The 21,703-nt window shown below is 55.5% G+C and overlaps 2 protein-coding genes across 2 annotated transcripts; one reads left to right on the top strand and one right to left on the bottom strand.

Moving 5' to 3' along the window:
• The first annotated feature begins 240 nt into the window (after positions 1 to 240).
• On the top strand, positions 241 to 7,987 carry TNNI1 (troponin I1, slow skeletal type). The gene is given in 7 exon segments (XM_008685110.1): positions 241 to 255; positions 2,483 to 2,524; positions 3,187 to 3,318; positions 4,146 to 4,235; positions 5,452 to 5,628; positions 6,586 to 6,695; positions 7,618 to 7,987. Coding segments are annotated over 6 exon segments (564 nt in total). The 3' UTR covers positions 6,694 to 6,695; positions 7,618 to 7,987.
• Positions 7,988 to 15,627: 7,640 nt separating this feature from the next.
• Positions 15,628 to 17,830, bottom strand: LOC121103653 (translation initiation factor IF-2-like). The gene is made up of 2 exons (XM_040634512.1): positions 17,757 to 17,830; positions 15,628 to 16,384 (listed from the first exon to the last, which is right to left on the bottom strand). Exons 1-2 carry the CDS (start codon positions 17,828 to 17,830, stop codon positions 15,628 to 15,630), a joined length of 831 nt encoding a protein of 276 aa, XP_040490446.1.
• Between the last annotated feature and the right edge of the window lie 3,873 nt (positions 17,831 to 21,703).

Here is a 21,703-nt window from a genome sequence, read left to right as displayed (position 1 = left end):
TGTGAGCGAATGAGTGAATAAATGAGTGAATGAATGAATGAGTGAATGGATGAGAAAAAGAAACAATTAATGGACAGATACGTATCCCATCCTGACCTGTTGGAATCCATTCTGTCTGATTTCTTCTTCCTGTTGTCCGGCTCTCCCAGGCTGGGCAGCTGGGTTGGGAGGTGGGAGTTACAACTTTCCCATACTGATGATTGCTTTATGCCCCCCAGGTGCTGCCCCCCGACCACCACCATGCCTGAAGTGTAAGTAGCCCCACCCCCTTCTTGGGCTCCAAGAAATCCGTTTGTTACAGATTCAGCCCCATAGGGGAGGCACCATCTCTTCAAGCCCTGAAGCAATTCCCCAGGAGGTCAGGCTGTAATACAGGAACAGCCCTGAGGACCTAGGTCCCCTGTGTTACCCTGTGTCCTCCTGGCCTTTGAACAGTACTCATGCTCCAGGTTGCCTGGGGAAGACCTTTGCAGCCTCCTGCAGAGTTTGTCTCTGCAGAGGTCAGATGAACTGCGTGTGCTGGGCCATGATTTGACTTTGGCCCAACAGATGACCAAAACTTTGGGAATTCACCCACAAGGCCAGGGATGGAAGCTTTCACATGCCGCAACCCTATGTGGAGGCTTCCCTGCACCCCCTCCCCACTCCTCCCCAACTTACAATGGCTAGCATCTCCCAGCAAGAACTCCAGTAGCCCAAAGGGTCATTGGATTTTTACTCTGTTCTGTTGGGACCCTTGAGCTGCTCCCCCTGCCTGATGCCTGATTGCCTTCCTGTGTAATTGTCACCACTCCGCCCCTGCTCCAGCTCGTCCACGTGGCTCTGCTGTTGGATATGTCATATGAATTGTTCACATTTTGTCTTTTGCTCTCTCCTCCTGTCCTTCCTGTGATGGATGCCTGAAGCGAGGTAAGTGAGATTTGGGGTATCTCACCCATTCTTGCTCACTTGTCCAGCCCAGAGGGACCATCCCGTTCTTTGCAGAGTCAGTCCAGTGCAAAGCCATATTTGAAGAGTAGCAAGGAATCATCATTGGGTTATTCTACCCCTGCCCAATGACCGAGCATTGAGAGAGGAGCAAGGAGGTGTCCTTACACTCCCCTCAGGTCTTAGATAACTTTGACCCTGAAACAGTCCAGATTTATTCAGGCTACTGAGAACACAGCCTGTGTCCAGTGCAGGTTGGGAACTGCAGGGATCGCGCTATGAACTGGCAAGGGTGGGACTTAGCAGCACTGATGGAGGGACATTTGGCATGGAGATTCTCAAGGAGAATCACGCGCACCCTTTTTCAGTAGCCGTATGAATTTCTCAGTGTTGCTGAGGCTCATATTAAAATGAGTCGCCATTGATTGATGGTCAAACGAGGTAGCCTATAAGCTCACCTAATGGTGGGGAAACAACATTGCAATGAAACATTTGCCAGGGGTACACGACAGGGTGTAAACTGTGAGTGGTCATGATGATAGCAACAGGGCATTTCTCCCACAAGCACACTAACCTGAAATGTAGCCCAAACCTCGCTTTGGGAGAGGAAAGGACAAACAAGCCATTGGGAACAGTCAGATTAGAAGTCACACATACCATGCATAAAATAGGAAGCCCATTCATCTTCCCCCCTTTTCTCCCTTAAAGCCTGCTCTCTTCTGCTTTACACACTAGAATAGCAAAGCGGAGCTCCGCTCTCCGGCACACAGTGGAGTTCCAGGAGATAGCTGCTCTCTGGCAGCAGCCCGGGTTGACAACCTACGGTCAGGAAGAGGTCCAAGTGCTCAGAAGGCATCACAGCCTCATTGGTTAGGGGTTGAATAGCCCTCCTTGCCGTCACCTCCCCTGGGGGGAGCGCTGCCGCAAGCTAAGCCTTGTTGGAACATGTCTAGTTGGCAGGAATATATCAAGTATTTTTAATAATAAGAGAAAACAATGTTTTTATACCTGAGAAAGATTAATAGGATATTGACATTACAAAAAGTTGTGATGTCGAAAAAGACATACTTCTCGATGTATGAATTTCACAGCTTGTTTCTGCACGTGACGGATCCTCAAGGTCTTGGTACATTACTGAGCAGAGCGCTAAGCAGGTGCACCTGTTTCATGCTTTTCAAAGGATTTGCACGTCCATGACATCATTCTGTCTGTAATCACTCTGTGAACTGAGGAAGGTGGGTCTCAGCATCCTTATTTACAGATGAGGAAGAAGGTGCCCACAGAGGTCATGTGACTCACACAGGATCCCACCAGCACTAGAACCAGGATTGAAAGTGAGGGCTTCAGCCTCTAGGCCAAGGTCAAGGTCGCTGAGTACAGCATTCCTTGAATTTGAGGGGTTAAATCACAAAGATGAGGGGCCTTTTAAGGGCCCCTATAGCGAGGATTCTGTGGAATCATGGTGAACCTGGCAGGCACGCATGCTGGCCTAGACCAGATTTCCTGTTCTGCAGCCTCTAGCCTCACCACCTGCCTCTTCTCTTCTCGCCTTCAGAGAAAGCCCAAGATTACGGCCTCCCGCAAACTCTTGTTGAAGGTGAGGCTTTGTGCAGGCTCTGGGGGGACATCCAGTGGGAGACAGAGGAGATGAGGTGCAGACTCTGTGGGGGTGTGGAGGGCTGGGGGAGGGTGAAGAGGAAGGAGGCCAAAGTGAGGATGATGAGGTGGGAGGCCGGCCATTGCCTGGAGCCAGGTGGTCAGTGGGTGGAAACCTGAAACTAGGGAGACCTGGCTCCTGCCCGGGTTCCTGAGGGGAGGCAGTGACCAGCTTCACGGTGGGAATCCACTAGTGGCGGCCAGAGGGCCTTGCTTTATTCTGGCAAGAGTTTCTCTCTTTGGAGCTCTGTAGGCCAAAACAGACCAGAAGTGGGTACAAGGAAGACTGTGGGGAAAACAGCTCCAGGGTCCGAGAGACGCTGTGTGTGGTGGCTCAGGGTTTGTTCTCACCTGGCCCTGCCTGTAGGCAGCGCGCACACCCGCAGGCCTCGGGACCACCTGCAGGCCTCGGGACCCGTCTCATTCACACACCCCCAGGGCTGCCTGGTGGGGGCCCTGACCAGTACGAGAGGGCATGTTGCTTGTAGGGCCAGAGGCAAGAGCCGGTTCCAGCCTGGGGTTCTCCTTCCCCTCATGCCCTGATGCTGGGCGGGGAACACGAGGGTCCCGGGCCCCTGGCTCAGCAGGCTCTGTCCTGTCCAGAGTCTGATGCTGGCCAAGGCCAAGGAGTGCTGGGAGCAGGAGAACGAGGAGCGGGAGGCGGAGAAGGCCCGCTACCTGGCCGAGCGCATCCCCTCACTGCAGACCCGCGGCCTGTCCCTCAGTGCCCTGCAGGTGAGTCTGCGGGGCTGACCCTGGGGCCCAGGTGGCAGGAGCCCGCACTAACACCGGGGGCTCCAGGCTCCATTCATTTACAAGGGGCTCTTCCCTTACAGGGTCTCATGGGAGGTGGTACTGGTGGATCCCAGTTCACAAGTGCAGGGAGGGAGCCTCAGGACCTGTCCTTCCCTACAAATAGGTTTTTAATGTTTGAAAAACACGGATAACTGTTTAAATGCCAGCAACTGCAGACAAAAGAAACCAAAAGGAAATATACCAGAAAATCACCAAAGGTCACCACCCACTGGAGGCATCACTTGTTATCTGCAGTTTATTCTTTTTGTTTAATATGTAGCTTTCAAATTTTCTACAATTCATTGATATTATTTTTATTGTAAGAAAACTTTTTTAAGAGGGGCGCCTGGGTGGCACAGCGGTTAAGCGTCTGCCTTCGGCTCAGGGTGTGATCCTGGAGTTATGGGATCGAGCCCCACATCAGGCTCCTCCGCTATGAGCCTGCTTCTTCCTCTCCCACTCCCCCTGCTTGTGTTCCCTCTCTCGCTGGCTGTCTCTATCTCTGTCGAATAAATAAATAAAATCTTTAAAAAAAAAAAAAAAAGAAAACTTTTTTAAGAAAACAATTACATTCAGAAAGGAGAACAAAAGGCTTACGCAGGGAGCTGTCAGCAGCCTGGAACCTCAGAGGGAAGGGGTGTATCAGTTCCTTTCCAGAAGGCAGGTCTTGCAAAGGCACTGGGCGAGGAGGCAGGAAAGGGAAGCTGGGGTCCCGATGACTCCTCTGCCCTCTTTTCTGTCCTGCCTGATGAACCTTGCTTCCCCAGGACCTGTGCCGGGACCTGCACACCAAGGTCGCGGTGGTGGATGAGGAGAGATATGACATTGAGGCCAAATGTCTCCACAACACCAGGGAGGTGAGCTTGCAGGAGGGGAGGGGCATGGCTAGCACAGGCTGGGTGCATGGCGGGGCGATGTCAGGGGTGGGGGGTGCATGGGCATTGACGTTGCAGCTGTGGACTAGGTCCCCCTCCTGCAGGGTTTGGCAAGTGGCCACTTGGGAAACTCTGGTCCCTCCACTCCAGCCCCATAGGGCTGGAGATGGGCAGAGAGAGGATAATCACACAGATGAAAAGCACAAACTTCCTCCCAACCTGCCACAGGGGCTCTTCAGTCTAAGAGGAGCTGCTGTCTTTGTTCACCCACACAAACAATCACATGCCGGCTAATAACAGCTTCCCTTTGCGAACGGCTTTCATGTACATTGCATCCTTTGATCCTCCCTATGCGCCTGTGGATGAAGGAGGTGCTATTATCTGCACCTTACAAAGGAAGACGCTGAGGTTCAGAGAGGATGAGAAATTTGGTCCAGGTCACACAGCGGTGGTTGTGCGACCAGGGCTGTTCGCTGCCCCCCACTGCGGTGCTCAACACTCCGTCGACGTGAGGTGTGGGAGTGGGAGCTCCGTCCGGACCCTGCTCCCGTAGGTGGGGCAGAATACGGGAGGGCAGAGCTCCTGCTGCTCTCGTGGGCTGCTCCTGGGTGCTTGTTCAAGCAGAGAGGAGGGGATGGGGCAGGATCAGAGACCACGCTGTTCCTTCGCATTTCTCCCCAGCAGGAATGATGATTTGTGGCATCACTAATCTCCCCAGAATTCCCTCCAGAGATAGCACCCTGGAAATTTCCCCTAGAGGTCTGGACCTGGGGGTTTATCCACCCTACTGGACCAAGGCTGTGCATTCCATGAACTGCTTTGAAGGTTCACTGGGAGGGACTAGTTAGAAGCAGGAATGGGGCCACAGGAATAGGAGGAAGCGGCCCCACACTCCAAGCAGGGCTTCCAAACTAGACTTGTACTGTGTTTGGTGGGGCTGCCCCATTTCTTCGGTTACCATGACAGAGATGGCTAATGGGTTTTATCTGTCCATTTACTAATTCATTCATTTATCAACAAACCCCTTACGGCTACTCCGAAAGCGATGGGTGGGTCTGAGTGTCACAGAGAGTCTGGCCTGGAAGTTGGAGAATGTGGGTGTTGCTTTGACTGGAACCCTAGGAGTCTGAGATCCTCAGGAAGTGTGGCTCTGGGGGTGCCCCCTCTCCAGTGAACCCCTGCTCCTTCTCAACTGCAGATTAAGGACCTGAAGCTGAAGGTGATGGACCTCCGTGGGAAATTCAAGCGTCCGCCACTGCGTCGGGTCCGGGTCTCAGCTGATGCCATGCTCCGGGCCCTGCTGGGCTCCAAGCACAAGGTGTCTATGGATCTGCGGGCCAACCTGAAGTCAGTGAAGAAGGAAGACACAGAGAAGGTGAGGACCCTTCTTCTCAGAACCTTTCACCCCCTGCCCTATCACCTGTCATTCCATCACATAGCTTTAGGCAGGAGCTCCTGTTGGAGGCCAGATAGCCTGTTAGAACATTCTAGAATCCTCTGGGAGATCAGTGATGAAGTCTTATGATTCTGTTTTGGGAGAAAGAAGACTTGCTCCCTTCTCACGGACTGCTCTCAATCTGAGAAGGAAACTGGGACCCAGAGGAATCCAGACCAAGCAATAAAGTAGAAACTGCACCCAGTATGAAGAGAATGTGGAGTTAGGGTGACCAGGGAGATAGTGCCCTCTGTCACTACTGGGGAAAAAAGACAGCAGGTCATGGTGGTCATAGGACACACGAGCACAGACATTGGAGAACTGAGCTCAATCACTCATTCAGCAACAGATCACTCAAAGCTGATTGAACCCAATATATGTGCTCAGAATGGATGGGCTCTAGAAAGAACGGGGATGAAAGACATGGTCTCTGGCCCAAGGAGCTTCATAAAGAGGGGAGATGAGAGGGAGTATGCTGGCAAAATGGCAAACAAGCCAGTTTAGGAGGACGTAGGCATCTTAGAAGAGGTGGCCTTGAGCTGGCCTTGAGAACCATACCAGGGGGTTGGCGTGGGTCTGCGGGCAAGGCTGGGCTGTGGTTCACGGGGGTGGGACCTGACCCTGGCGCCCCACTGCGATCATCCAGAACTCTAGCAGACACGGCTTCCTTCTTCCAGTGGAGCCTCAGCTGGTCCCGTGTCTACCCCGAATGTGTCCTTGGGCCTCACCAGTTGGGCAAGGGTGTTGGGATTTCCTCTTTTCAAAGAGGCTGACTTTCCGTCATCTAGTTTCTCTTGTGCCTGGAGGGCCCCCAGCTGCCCTCCGGCCTGCTCAGTCCCTGACATGTGTGTGTGTGTGTGTGTGTGTGTGTGTGTGTGTGTTCCCCCCCACCCCCAGGAGCGGCCCGTGGAGGTGGGTGACTGGAGGAAGAACGTGGAGGCCATGTCTGGGATGGAAGGCCGGAAGAAGATGTTCGACGCCGCCAAGTCTCCGACCTCTCAGTAGAGGTACCTAGAAACCAGCTCCCTTCTTCTGGGGCCCACCAGAATCTACTAGATAATAGGGGCTCCAGGACGATGGCCGGTGGGTCAGGCCCAGGATGGTGCATTGATGGGGGTCAGCTCTGGTGGGCTCAGTCCTGGCTCCAGCCCCCAGAGACCTTGGGCACATCATTTCTGCTTTGGGGCAATTTTCATTCTTCTCGTCTATAAAACTGGAGGTTGTATCAGATCAGTGTTCTCCAAGTGTGGTCCTCGGTCCGGTCTGGGAGTATCAGTACTGCCAGCAAAGGATCTGGCTCCACCCTCGAGCCGTGGAATCAGCAACTCTGGGGTGGGGCGAGCCCTCTGGGTGATTCTCCTGCAAGACCTTGAGAGCCGCTGGGTTGGATGACCCCTGAGGGCCCTCCAGCTCTGACTTGCTCAAAGTCTAAGCTTTTAAAAGTACCTCCTGGCAAAGTACCCCAGACTCAGAGTCCCTGGTCCCAGGGGGCTTCCATTCAACGAACGCAAGACCACCCCCTCTGCTGGAGAAAACAGCAAAGTTAGGCCACATAAAAGCCCCACGGGAGTGCCGAGGGGCTGTGCAACAGGGCAGAGGTCTGCCGGATAGCCCTGGCACAGGAGGCCTTCCGGAGCCGCCAGCTCTCTGAGGAAGTGATGGGCAAGTGTTAGTAGATATAGGAGAGGGGCCTGTTTCAAAGCTGAGGTGCAAGGAAAGCACAAAAGTGGGACTTAGCCAGCCACGGAGGGGCTGTGGTAGGGGTTCTGAAAGGGGCGGGGAGCCTGGGCCTGGGCTGAGAAGCTGAAGCCTCATAGGAGCCCCTCTGGGTGGTGGTCCAGCCCAGGGAGTACTAGGGGTGAGAAGTGCCAGAACTGTATGTCCTACGGAGACATGTGTAAGATGGCATCTGCCTCTTTGTCCTTACAGGCTGGCTTGCTGCACTGTCCTCTGGGCTTCCTCCTCCTGCTCCTCCCTCCAACCTGGCTCACCTAGCTCTCTGTATCCCACCCTGCATTTTGGGAGCCTCCCATCCTGCTCCCACCCCTCCCCTCCAGCCTGAATGCCCTCCTCTGGAGCTGGGATTAAACAGACACCAGGGAGGACAAACAGCGGTGTCTGACGACCTCACCCTCCCAGGGTGGAGCCCCTGGCCTGCGGTGGTGCAGCCAAGCTGAGGAGGAAGGGCTGTGAGAGCCCCTTCCCTCGGGCCCCTTGCTGCATCCCTCCACTGCGTCTGTGACATGTAGAGTGCCCCCAGGCATCACAGCTTCTCCATTAAAAACCAGGGTCCTGGTCATTTCTGTAGCCCTGGCTGTGAGCGCTGGAGAAAGAAGGCCGGGGGTCTGGAGGGATGGATGTGGTGGGCTCCCGGCAAGAGCTCAGGGTGGGAATGGAGGTCTAAGGAACTGGCAGCTGCCTGCTAAGGTCCCTCTGGGACCCCTTCTGCTCAGTCCCAGTGGCATCACACAGCACCCCCTCACCACCCAGGATGCTGATTACCCAAACCCTAACCTCAGCAACAGCCCCAGCCCCTCCTAACGACTCCAGCCACCAAGATGGGCCTCTCCATTCAGAGCCCCTTGTACTGCTTGATTTCACAGTTCCCTTTCTCTGCAAACCTGGGTCACCTCTCCCTGGTAGCTCCTGGATGTTCGTGACTATTCTGGACTGAGAGGTCAGGGTGCTTTCAGCCCCTCACCTGGTCCTATAGGCAGGCACAGAGCAGGAGTTGCCCCGCACCCTGGCCCAGCAGAGGGGAGGGACACCATGTAGTTCCACATATGGCCACTAGGTGGCTCATTTCCCCATCGTGGCCCCCCGGGGGCTCCCCAGTCCTTCCCACCCCTGCTCTCTCCAGCCTCATGAGCCCTCCTTCCAGTCATTTTCTCTTCACACTCCTGGACCGGTCATATCCTCCAGGTCATATCCTCCAGATCCACTGTCCTCGAGGTGGGCCGGCCCGTGATTTGTCCTCTAGGTCGGCGTCTTCCTCCATCCCACTGATAATCTGGACCCAAAGCCTGGTGAGGGGTGGGAGCCTGCTGGGGTGGAATGGGGAGAAGGGGCAGCGGCTCCCCCTCCCCCTCCCACATACGGAGGAGAGTGGCTCCTATGGAGCAGAGACCAAAGTTCTGGGAAGAGCAGAGCCTGGCTTTCCAGGGCAGTGTCATGGCCACTCCTGAACTAAGCCTACAAACCCGGGGCCCTTTGACTTCTTAACCACCCAGCACTGTTCTGCCCTCTGCTCCCAGTGTATTATTTGCCATAAATACCAGAAACCGAGTACAAAGTGCAGTGCCAACTACTCCCTGGGGCAGGGTCTAGCACCCAGGGCAGCTCAGCCTGCCAGCCCCTTGAGGGACCAGCAACTTCGGACGGGTTAGGGGAGGCAGCACTCTGCCCAGCGTTCTTGCCACAAAAAGCTCAGTAGGCAGAAAGATGGATGTGTGCAAAGAGCACAACTCCCACCACACACAGAAACCCTTAGGCACGAACACACCCAGTCTCTCTCTCTCTCCCACACACACACACACACACACACACACACACACACACACACGCATGCGCTTGGGCGCACGCGAAGCTGGAGAACCTGACGGGGCCAGTCTGCACCACAGAGAATGGGGTTGGGCTCCAAGCCCAGGCAGCCCCAGAAACCCACCCTTTCCTGCCTCGCGGAGCTCCTCCCAGCTGGCCTGGGTCCAGAGCATGGCCTCCTTGCTATGCCTCTGCCCAGCCCTTTGAGAGAGTCTGGCCCCAAGTCCAAAGCCAAACCTTGGTTCCGCCAGTCGACTGACTATTCACCCGGGGCCCTGGCAGACTGGGCTCTCCACCCTGCCCTACAAAGGCAGGAGACCAGCCCCAGGCCTGACTCAAAACAAACACCTGGTGCAGAGAGCCCGTGGGGCCAACCCAACACACCCAAGGCGAGGGCCCTCTGGGCAAGGGCCAGGGCCCATGTGGAGGCTTTCTGGAGGTCATCGTCTGGTCCCTCCTGCTTCCCTGCAGACCTAATCCATCTCCGGGGACCACGGACCAAGGGCAAAGGGGCAAAAGGCTTCCTGGGAGTGAAGACCATGGGAACTGAGTGGGTGAGGGAGGAGGTGGGCTCTGTCACAGGGCTGTTTTGAGGGGAGAGCAACCTTTGGGAGGGGGCTGCCGGTAGAGTCATAGCCGTGAACAGGGCCTGGGTGGGAGGCATTGTATCCGGAGAGCCATGATTCTACTCCCTTTCACCATGGAGGGCCAACACTGGACCAGAAACAGGGGGAGATGAGGCGGGAGCTGGGCCTCCCACTGAAAACAGCTCCCACTTGCAGCCCATTGAGTATATGTCGGGCGCCACTCTACACATCACATTTCACCTCACAACGCCCCTCTGAGAAAGGTGGGATTCCTGTGGCACAGAGAGGTTAACGCTTTCCTGTGGTCACACAGCGAGTGAATGGAGGGGCCAGGATTCGATCCAGGGAGTCTGTTAGAGTCCATATGCGTAGTCACTATTTTAATAATAATAAAAACGATGCTCAGTGCTTTATCAGAATTATATCATTGCATTCTCACAAAATGCTAAGAAGTAGATATTCTTTTTAAATTTTTATCTAATTTTAGTTTTTTAAAAAAGATTTTATGTATTTATTTGAGAGAGAGAGCACGAGCAAGGGGAGAGGCATAGGGAGAGCAAACAGCTTCCCCACTGAGCAGGGAGCCCGATGCAGGACTTGATCCCAGGACCCTGAGATCATGACCTGAGCCAAAGGCAGATGCTTAGCCAACTGAGCCACCCAGGCACCCCGATACTCTTTTTTTAAAAGATTTACTTATTTATTTGACAGAGAGAGCGAGAGGNAAAGAGCGGGGGTGGGGGAGGCAGGGGCAGAGGGAGAGGGAGAAAGAGAGGGAGAGAATCCCTAGGCAGACTTCCCCGCTCAGTGCAGAGCCCAACTGGGGGGGAAGGGGGCTTGATCCCAGGACCCTGAGATCACAACCTGAGCTGAAACCAAGTGTCAACCACTCAACCTACTGAGCCACCCAGGCGCCCCAAGAAGTAGGTTCTCCTATTTGGGATTTTGTCGGATGAGGACCTGGAGGCTGGGAGAGCTGGAGTCATCCACCCTGAGTTGTAGGGTTTGACAGCTGCGCACCAGACATTGGAACCCAGGTCAACCTGCCTCTGGGCTTGTCCTTTCCTGGGGCCCAACCTGCCACAGAGAGCCCAACCAGCCACTTTCCAGAAGGGACACAGCTGGGGGTCAGGAGCCCTGCATAGGCATCTGAGGAATTCCAATATCCACACCAAGAGGGAAAACATTCAAATGAGATGCAAATGCCACCCAACTGAGCAAAGGTGGGGTCTTCCTCCAACACCAGGTCCAGAACTGGAAGTGGGGGGAGAAAGGGGATTTCTTGGGGGATGCCCGTGGCAAAGCTGGGTAAGTATCTCCTAAGCAGCTGGAGATGGACCTGGAGCTCCTCTCTCCTTGGTAAGAATGGCCAGGGCAGAACGCCACCTGCTACCACCCCTGCCTGCCCCAGAGCCCTCAGGATGCCCGCTGCTGCCTCTCCCTCCCCACGAGGTCCCTGTCTCCATGGGGGGCAGGAGGCTGGGCCCCCTGTCTGTCTGGAGCCCACCCCCAGCAGGGCAATCAGGGCAGGCCCAGTGTCCAGGGCTGCTAGGGCTAAAGTGCCTGCGGAGGGAGGGAGCTGAGTTAAACATTAGCCCCAGAGGCCCCCCATGAAGTGAGTCAGACTCCCCGCAGGGATCTGGGCTGGGCAGCCAGGGGGGCAGTTTCGTTCCAGGTGGGTGATCAAGCTACTGAAAACTGGGACAGGTTGCTGGGACCCGTGCAGATGGCAGCTCCTCTCCTGACCGCATCGGGGGCTCTCTCCTCAAAAATCCCCAAAGCTTGCAGGCTCAGGCTCCTTCACTGGAGCTGAGGAAAAGGGTATTTTCTTACTCCCAAGACACACTCCTAAGCTGGCCTGTGGGCCCCCTGAGGCTGAGCAGTGTAACCCTGGGGCCAGGCACCAGAGAACTATGGTCAATGTCTGCAGGCCCGGAGAGGGAAAGTGACTTGTTCAAGGTCACAGACATAATTGGGATGAAAACATAGGTCCCTGGACCCCCAGTCTCCTGAGAAAACTGGATGTGGGTAGAGCCGCATGATGAGGAAGCCTGGGCCGTTGTGGTGGAAGTTTCCATAAAGCTCAATGTACCCAGTGACAAGGGCTCTCCTTTGTTCTAAAAGTATGCGTGCCTTAATGTTATGATTTTAGTATTAATATATTCTTTACTTACAGAGTGGGAGGAGGGTAGGTAGTCATTGTTCTTTAATATTCTTTCTTTGCAAAATAAAATGGTAGCAACACCATTTGGGTATTCATATTTAAAAAATATTATTAGTTGGTAAAAGCCCAAAGCCCGGGAACCACGGCCCTGGGTTTTTTAGGGTATGAGTGTGACGACCTCATTTATTTGTTTTGTGCCTTCCCCAAGAGTGGTCTGGCATGGCAGTTGCAAACTGAAATGTCAGGGTGTGATTTACAAACCTGCTAGTCTGGGGCCAGGATCCCCCCCGGGTCCCCACTCTGGCCTCTTTGGACAAGGAGAAGCTGACCTATGAGCTATGTAGATAGGGGTTGGGGGGAGGGGGATTCCAGAGCCTGACGTCAGTTCTGGAAGGAGAGAGATGCCCCCTTCCCCCACTGCTGGCTGGGAAGTCTTGAAAACCCTTGCCCTTGACCAGGGAATTCCCCACGTGATAAGCCCTATCTCCGTGGATTCTCCTTGGAGGAAGTGAGCAGCACATGCTAGTGGTTTTTACTGCGTGGACGACTGAAGAGCTGTGAAACGAACAACCATAGGCCGACCGCTCGGGTCAAGAATGAGGGTATCATTTACGATAGGCCCTTCCTTTCCACAGAGATAAACAGAATCCTCAGCTCTGTGTTTACTATTCTCTGGCTTCTCTTTATAGCGCTGCTCTGTATTTATGAATTCCTAAACAAGATATTGTCTACTTCTGCATTTTTTGGGTAAATCAGACATAAACGCATGCTTCCTGCTTTTTCCCCTTCAAGGTGAAGGTGGTAAAATTCACCCCTTTGATCCATTTGCTGTGACATGACAAAAATACCATCACTTACTCATCCCTTTTCCTGTGGACAGACATGGAGGTGGTTTCCAGAATTTTGCCGCTATAAACAGTGCTGCTTGGAATATTCTGGAGCCTCTCTTCTGCGGCTTCCACTCAAGAGTTTCTCTCCCCAAGAGTGCAATAGCTAGGGGGTCAAGAACCCTATCTTCACCTCTGCTAGGTTGTACCACGTGCACCCATTCCTGCAACGGTGAGAGCCGCTGATGCTCCGTATCCTGGTTTTGCCATATCCGGGAGGCCAAGGGAGGCTGAGAGTCTCCCCTCCACCCCATCTCAGCTTCTCCCTGACCCAGCTCCCAAGGTCATACTCAGCAGGGTTTCTGGCTGATTTGGGTTTTCCTGTTCTTCTTCCCAAAGCAAGTTCATGCAATTCTCCAAACCTTTATTGAGAACCTACTGTACGAGGCGTAGCGTGGATGGGATACCGAGGTGAACAAGGCCTTCCCTCTCAAGACACACACAAGACACTCAGGGAGCCAGCACAGGGGCACAGACAACTTGAACATTAACACCTCCGTCCCCCGCCTGTCCTCAGGAATCCCTCCCGCCTCCTGCCTGCTCTGCAGTTCACTGCTGGGTGCTCTGGAAAACATAGGCAAGGCTGTCTTCTGAGCTTCCACACTCCAACATCCAGCCATCTGTTGGACAACTCTACCCGGCTTTCTTCAGCGAGCTTAAATTCTAATGAGTAGAGGCCAGGGACGTGGCTGACCATCTTACCCATGCATGGACAGTCCTCACAACAAAGACTGACCGGGTCCCAATGTCAATAGTGCTGAGGTTGAAGAACCTTTAGAGGTCTAAAGTCACCCTCCTCCCGAAACCTCCTTCTCCTGCAGCCCTGTCTCATGAGGGCACTTGCCCTCACCCAGCCCCTCAAGCTAGGGAGGTGGGAGTCACGGGGGTTTGTTCTCCTTCGCCGCCCACAATCGGTCAACTCCGTCTTGATAATTCAACTTTCCAAAGTTCTTGCCAACGCCTCTCCTCTCCCCCTTCCTGGCTGCCCTTGCTCAAGCCCTCTTCATTTCTTTTGCAGACTGTATACAGTACCCTTGTAACATGGCGTCCCACCTCCAGTCTCGTCATACTGCCTCCAGAGTTGTCTTTCAGGGTCTGTGACTTTCCCATTCAGAGGCCATTAACCATCCCTTTCTCTTCAAGTTCCACATATTCTATGGTGAAAGGTTACTCAACACACAGGGTCCTTCCTCACTATCTGTTCGCCATCTTTCCCCTCAGCCTTGGAGGGCGCTCTAAGCCTCAGGCACATGGGTCTTCTCTCTGCGGCACAAACACCTTCCACTTTTGCCCCTCTGTCTTTGTGGAAACTGTGTCCGGTAGCTGGATGCCTGGCCGCTGTTTCTGACGGCTGAATTCCACTTAACCTTTAAAGCCCAACCCCGATGTTCTTTCCTCTTTAAGACTTCCCAATCCCTCCATTAGAGTTAATCCCTCCTGATGACATAATTTCAATTTTTATCACAGTCTGTCTGGAATGAGGCTTGGGTGTATGTCTCCATGGCTAGAGAGGGAAGGTCTGGACGTCAGGAGCCGAGGCCTTACCATTTTTTTGTCCCTGAAGTCAAAGCCACTTGGCTGATTGTAGTGGGTAGAATTCTGGCTCCCAAAAAGATATGTTTAATTCCTGACCCCCCGGTACCCAGGAGTATGAACTTACTGGCAACTCGGGTCTTTGCAGATGTAATCAAGTTAAAATGAGGTATGTCAGTATGACTGCATTAGGTGGGCCCTCATCTAATGACTGACATCTTTATAAGAAGAGGGAAATTTGGACACAGACACAGAGACACAGGGAGAATTCCTTGTGACTGCAGAGGCCGGAGATTGGAATAACGCCTCTGTAAGCCAAGGAACTCCAAAGATTACCAGCAACCACCAGAAGCAGAACAAAGCAAGGAAGGATTCTCCCCTCAAATCCAGATCTCCAGGCTCCCAGTCCAGAACTCTGTCCTTAAACCTCACTTCTTACTGCCTAGGCCAAGAAGAAATGCTCTCTGGAGGAGGGGGCCTTTTGGGGAAGGAGATGCCTTAGCTGTGTATCTGTGTTTCCAGGCCTTTGCTCAGCAGCTGGCTTGCTCATCACTGAGATCTCGGAGCTGGAGGGCACCGTGGAGACCATCAGTCCTGGATCAGTGCCAAAGGGAGGCCAGACTGGGGAGCAAGGCTGGCAGTTCTGCCTCCCCTCCCTCTTCTCCTCCTGCTGCCTGGGGCTGCCTCTCACCCTTCTCAGAGCAGGAACTGCTGCCGCTGACCTTGCAGTTCTGATCCATCAGGGGAGATAAGATCCTCTGTGCTCAGTGACTGGCCATCTCTCAGCCGATCCCAGACTGGTTCCTGCATAGAAAGCCACTGGCACCCACCAGCCCAGCTGGACACTTTAAGGGAGCCAGGTGGTGCTGGTGGGGCCTGAGAGGCCTTCAAAATTCCAGTCCTGGTTGTCCATGTTCACTCCTTCCAGGGGAAAAGCTGAGCTTCCTCTGCCCTGTTACACACGCTGCCACTCCAGCCCAAAGACCAGTATCAGCAACGCAAGGACCAGGCCTTTGACATCACTGTGTTTTCAGAACTGTGGGCACTCAAATGTTTGCTGAACAAGAATCTCATCTGGGGGGAGGCTGGCTTTATACGGGGGAGCGTTTTGTAGTTCTGTACGCGGTACAGCGAAAGCACTGCCCGCTCATCTCTTGGGACCTCTCGGGTCGGAGGACCCGGGTGGGTGCGGCAGCCCCGGGAGGTGCCCGGCGCCCCGGATCCGAGGTTACGGTACCCGCTCTAACTCTCCCGCTCGGTTTCTGCTCTTGGCTTTCTCCGGGCTAAGTCGGTTTACCCGCAGCAAGCTCGGCCCGACCCCGATCGTCGGGTCCCCGCCCGCCGGCCCCACTCCCCCGGCACCCCGGCCCCTGAGAGAGGAGGCGGCCCAGCGCGGAGCTGGTCCGACTGGTTCTGAGCAGGAAGTCCCCCGCCCTCGCCGCGGGCGGCCGATCGACCCCGCGCGCGGGGCCTGGGCGTCCGTCGGTCCGTCCGGCGGCCTGTCCGACAGCTCGCCGGCGCTCGCGAGCGCGCGGTCGGACGGGCCGGGGCGGAGATCCATGCGGCTTTGCACCGGCCGCCCACGACCCCGGAGGCCGCTGGGGGCGGCGGGCGCGAGGGCCGCGAGCGCGGCGGGCCGGGCGGGCTGAGATAAGCGGCCATGTGACCTTACCTGGGCCGGGCGGCGGGGGAGGGGCGCGCAGGTGAGGCGGCGGCCGCCCGGCCCTGCCCGCGCACACGGCGGCCGCGGGCTCGGCGGCATGGCTGGCGGCAGGAAGGACTGGTCGGCGCTGTCCAGGTGAGCGCCGCGGCCGGCCCCGGGAGCCGCACCGGCCCCCTCTCCCTTGCCCGCGGCGTCGGCCCCCTTCCCGCGGGGGAGCCGGCTCTGAGCCTGGGTCCCCACGCTCCGCGGCTCCCGCGGCTCCTCAAGTCGGGCGGGGGGGGGGTGGCGGTGGTGGCAGCCATTGGGACCAAACTGGGGAACTCTTAGGTGACAGGGCAGGACGGGTGTTCTCGCTCCCCTACCGTTTCCTTTCCTCCCCAAGGGACTGAGGCCGCACACAGGGTGCTTGGGGGAGGCTGGTAGCCGGCCTGGAGGGCCCCCCCACAGGACCCCCTGCGGGGTGGAGGGAACATTTGGGGGGACTGGAGAGGTGTTCCAGAGTTCCGCCAAGCGTCCTTTCCCCGAGAGAAGCCTCCCCCGCTGCCGTGTTTCTGTGGTAGAGACTAGGAGAGTGGGCCCCTTGGGGAGGTGTCCCTCAGCCCTTCTTGGGGAGGAGCGGTGGGGACAGCACGCTCCTTGGACGGTCAGAAGAACAGGGATCAGTGAATAGAGACCATTGGGCAACAGACCACCCTCCCACTAATGAGGCTCAAATTCGGAGTGTGGCATTTTGGGGTGGTGTCTGGGCTCAGTGACCTCAAGATAGTTACTGTCCCCTTCTGTGCCTCAGTCTTTTTTTTTTAGACTGGTCTGTTAAAGGGTCAGGACACTGGGTATCTTACCCTGGCTGCTGGACATCCTGTCAGGGTTAGATAAGACTGGGATGTTGGGGGATTGTCTGGCAGGCAGCACCCCTTAATGTGGCTGGTGACCCCTGGTGACTCCTCTTGGAGCTCCCCAGCACCTCCCCTCAGATGTTCTCACTAGCATCTTCACCGCCCCCCCCATCTACACCCATCTTGCCCTTGAAGAAGCTGAGGCCCGTGTAGTGTTCGGAGCTGGATTCCTACTCCTTTGATCCCATAGAGTTAACCCAAGTAGAAATTGTCCTTTCTGCCCCTCGCAGGTGGGCATTTGGATACTGAGGCCAGGGTTCTCTCTGCAGGGGCAGACCAGCACCCTCCCTAGGCCTTCCCCATTAAGGTGGCTTTCAGGCATTCTCCCGTGTTCTAGGATCTCCTTCCCCTCCCTCCAGAAGGGCTCTAGAGCTTCTCTGGTGTCTCAGTCTCATCCTCCCCAGGGCTGGGGGGCCACCTCCTCAGACCCTCAGGACCTCACATTGCTCTGAAGCACAGTAGCCTGTGGAGGGGCTAAAGGGCTCTAGAGAGGGGACAAGGTAAGCCCCAAGAAGGGAAGGAACTCAGTGCCCTGGGAAAAGGAACCTAGGCTGCTCGAGAGGCTGGACACACCACAGGGAAGGTCTGGGCTGAGGGTGGAGCTTGGGGTCCAGACCTTGGACTCTGCACGTGGGTCGGTGTGCATGGGGGTTGATGCGGGAGTGTCTTTGCTTCTAGGTGTGGGCATATCTGTGCCCTTGGAAGTGTGCTTATATGGCGCGTGCAGGTGTATGAGTGGGTGAGCATGTTTATGGCCTGTGTAGTATGGAGACATCTGTGTGGGTAGTAGGTTCTTACGTTGCTGAGTCTGGGTCGTAGGAGTCTGAGTATGTTTGGTGTGAATGTTTATCCGAGACCTCAGTATAGTGCATTGGGTAAAAAATGCAAACCACACACTGCTTCATCAGTTGCTCACCGACTGGTGGGATATATGTGATTTTGTGTCTGAGAGCATGCCTGGATATGTACAGGGTGTGTGTGTGGTGGGTGGGCGGCTGGAGCACGAGAACTTTAAAAATGGGAGCAGGGTCTGGTCTTAGCTTGTCCACTGCTCAGATGGACATGTGGCTGCCGGGGTGGGGCCGGGTTCCCACGGGATGGCCAGGGGTAGTGCCAGGAACGCCCTGGGGAACCTGTCCTGCCGCAGGAGCCCCTGGCCTGCCCTCCCTGCCGGCCCCAGCCCTCGCAGAGCCCGTGGGCAGACACAGCTGCTGCCGACAGTCCCTGTGTTGAGGCACCTGGAGCAGAGGACCGCTCCCGCTCTGCTCCCCGGGTGAACAAGCCTCAGCGGGCAGGAGGGAACGGCTGTGAGTCACTGTCAACCAAGTCTCCCAGGCTGGGGAGGACTGTGATGAGGGTGTGACCGGGGTGGCTCCAGGCAGGGTCTAGGTGGGGAGCGGAGGGCCAGCCTGCCGCCCGTCCTTGGCCTGAAGTAGACATTCAGATGCTCCAGCCCTGGGATGGGGGCGGTGGCGAGCTGGCTGGCAGGGTGCCCTGGTCAGTGGCCTTGTCCTTTCCTCCCTGGGCTGGCCGGGTGACGGCTGAGGCTGGGCCGGGCCTGTCTGCAGGGGGTGAGGGGTGGGTCCGAGGGTGCCTGGGACCGAGCCTCCAGCGGTTAATCATTGCCCCTGCGTGGGCCTTGAGCAGCCCTCCCACCTCCCAGCACGGCTCTCTATCCTGCCCTGACACCTCCCCCTAGCCCATCAGGGCTGGAAGGGACTTCAGTGACTACCCGTGGGGGCCCCTCATCGTGCAGAAGGGCAGCCTGAGACCTGTCTCCCCTAGGGGTGGAACACTGGCCCAAGGTCATACAGTCAGAGCTGGGCCTCCCAGCTGTCTGTTCTTTCCTTCAAAGAGTTGCAAATCCTGCTCCTTGAGGCCCAGGGTTCTACAGATGTTTCTGGGGCAGACTTCCCACCCTTCCCCTACTTCAACCAGAGCAGCTGAGCCTTGATCTGTTCTTCAAGCTTGTTTTGAGGTCTCCCGCAGGGAGGATCTTCCTTGGATCTAACTTCTACCTGGTCAGCAGCTGATAGCAGCCGTGTGAGTGCAGTGTTGGGGAGGAGAGCAGCCGGGACGTGGAGGCGAAGAGAGGGATGTTGTCCCCAAGTGAAGGCCAGGAGGTAGAGGAAATGATTGTGGGGAAGGAGGGAGTGGTGGGGCGGCCGCCTAGGGCTGTGGCTTCGGCTGGGGCGAGTGGCCGGGACTCCCAGATGGTGGGACCCAGGTTCCATACTGGGCCTGGCTCTGGTCCATGTGTTGGCCACTGGGCTTCCCCAAACCTCTGCTCTCCCAGGCTGCACCATGAGCTCTGACCTGCCCTGGGGTGGGGAATCGCACACAGTCAGAGGCCCCTCCAGGCTCCCCTGCTTCTTCCTCTGAACATACGCTGTCAGCTGTCGAGAAGGTGGGGCCTCACTCTGGCTTCGGGGAAGCCCTCCTTGGACCTCCTTTTCTGGCATCTGGTATTGTGGTTAAGGGTACAGGCTTTCGGGAAGCCGACCCGGGATGGAATCTTAATTTTTTTTCGTTTGATTAGTTGTGCTATCTTGGGAAACTTATTAGCCCCGGTGACCTTCCATTTCCTCATCCGTGAAATGGGAATAACACCATCTTACCTCACGGGGTTGTTGTGAGGTTTAATGTCCATGGTATTTGTAAAATACTTAGAACGGTGCCTGGCATTATAGTAAGCACTTGGGTGTTAGTACCCTCACTTCTTGATTACTTTATTTATTGACTTACTGTTATTTACCGTATTCAAATATTTGTGTGCTACTGAATGTTAAGCACCGTTCTAACGCCCTTACTTATCATATATTTATTATGGGGGTTTCAGGCTGCTGCTGCTGAGGTCCCTCCTGGAGACTGACCCTTGCCCCTCCCCTCCCCCCTTCTATCCATTTCCTCATCTTATAAGGAAGAGTTATTGGCAATAACGTTTCTTCCCCAGGGTGAGGTGGTGGTAAAGGTGGTGGGGGTGAAGTGATTCACGTTCTGCCAGGGGTTGGAGGCAGCCCTGTGATTCCTGAGCAGCAGGGGAGTGACCGAGTCATCTTGGGGGAACTGTGGGGTCATGGCATAAAGCCGGTGGACATTGAAGGACGCCTGGGCCCCACCTCCTGCAGGTCCAGCCTTGAAGACCCCTTAGGGCTCGGGCTGGCCTGGGGAGTGAGGGGGGTGAGTCATTTCCGAGGAGACCAGACTCTGACAGATCGCACTCCATATATGGCCCCATTGGAAGATAGACAAAGAAGCTGCTTCCCCCAGGGCTGAGAGGAGTGTGTGTGGGAACGGGGTTGCTCAGGACCCAGGAATCCTGGAGGCTCCAGCCCAGCCCATCTGGGTGTGGTCAGGGGAGAGGAGCTTCTGGCTTTGTGGGGGCCCTTTCCCCAGTGGATAGATCCCTCAACTTTGGAGGGCAAGGGCTGGTCCCAAACTGGTCATAAGGGGAGGGAGTAAGTCCAGAGAAGGAGAGCTGAAAACGTGGGCTCAGATAAAAGCCAGCTGAAGCTGGCATTTCCAAGTTTGGGAAATGGAGAAGGGCTCCAGTCAGAGTCCCACTGCCTTGACCACAGAATTTAAACATGATTCCCATAGGGCTTCCCATGACCCCTGTGAGCTCTGCGTAGTTGAAGATGGGTCATCCCTTCATTCACTCATGTGCCACACACAGTCATCGATGATCTCTTATGGGCCAGCTGTAGCTGAGGGGCGGTGAGGAGCGCTCCTAACAGATGGCAGATCGTCCCCCCTTCACGCACATCCTTGTCGTGGCAGAGGTTGCGCGATTCCCCAGGGAGGAAGAGAGCCCTCACGTCTGAAAGGTGACAGTCACACTGGTTGCTTCCACATTCGTTGTCACTTATGTGCCAGGCGCCATGGTGGATGTGAGAGACGAGAGACGCCCTCTCCTGTGGTCTCTGCTCTCCCTGCAGGACAACATCTTCGCACTTCGTTGTCAAACCTCTCACACCCTCTGCACTCTCCTTCATTTGCCCGTCTTTAAAAAGAAACAAAACTTGATGGGTGTTTACTGTATATAAATTGTACCTCAGTTACAAAGCCTTTGAGTCCACATTCGGCTCTAGCTACTGTCCCATTTTATTTGCTTTTCTTCTGAGGAAAACTTCTCCAAAGAGTGTCTGGTCCTCACCGGTTCCTCGTTCTGGCTCCCGTTCTCCTCTTGCTAGTCCAGCCTGGCTCTGGCCCCAGGCTTCGAGCTGCTTTCCTGGGGACCAGTACCTCTGTGCTCATGACTCTGTGCTGGTCTCCCCTCCCCCCCCAAGTGGTCTTGGACAGAGCTCATTCCTCCCCCCAGGTTCACACTCTACCCCGGCTTTCCTCCAATCTCCCTGGCTCTGGGCCTTGGTCTCCTTTGTACCAGTGTCTTCTCCTCACCCTCAACAGCCAGAAATGGAACTTTTCCTCCCCCCACTGCCAGGTGACATTTCCCCAAACTATCCCCCACCCCCAACACCAATCTTTCCCATCTTACTAATAGCACCAGGAATTGCTCAGGTCAAAAATCCAGGAATTTTCCTTGTTTTTTTCTCTTTGTCTCTGCTTTCATCACCATCCCGCCCATTCGCAATCCCCCTTGGCTCTATCTTCAAAGTATGTCCCCAGTCCATCCCTCTTTCCTTCTCTCTGTTACCACCACAGTTCAGGCCAGCATAGCTCTCGCCTGGGCGATGGCAGGAGCCTCCTGATGGGGCCCCCTGTATGCCTTCTCCCCCTGCCAC

Source organism: Ursus maritimus, unplaced genomic scaffold (assembly GCF_017311325.1).
Source record: "Ursus maritimus isolate PB19 unplaced genomic scaffold, ASM1731132v1 scaffold_2, whole genome shotgun sequence".
Taxonomy (NCBI): domain Eukaryota; kingdom Metazoa; phylum Chordata; class Mammalia; order Carnivora; family Ursidae; genus Ursus; species Ursus maritimus.
This window is presented reverse-complemented; position numbering and strand designations above follow the sequence as displayed.

Bases quoted from the DNA above. Each gene is read 5' to 3' on its own strand.
- LOC121103653 (XM_040634512.1), bottom strand. From the start codon at position 17,830: ATGCACTATACTGAGGTCTCGGATAAACATTCACACCAAACATACTCA. The intron at 16,385-17,756 runs GTAAGAACCTAC...CTGTCACCTAAG, and splicing joins TACGACCCAGACTCAGCAAC to AGTTCCCCAGTTTGGTCCCA.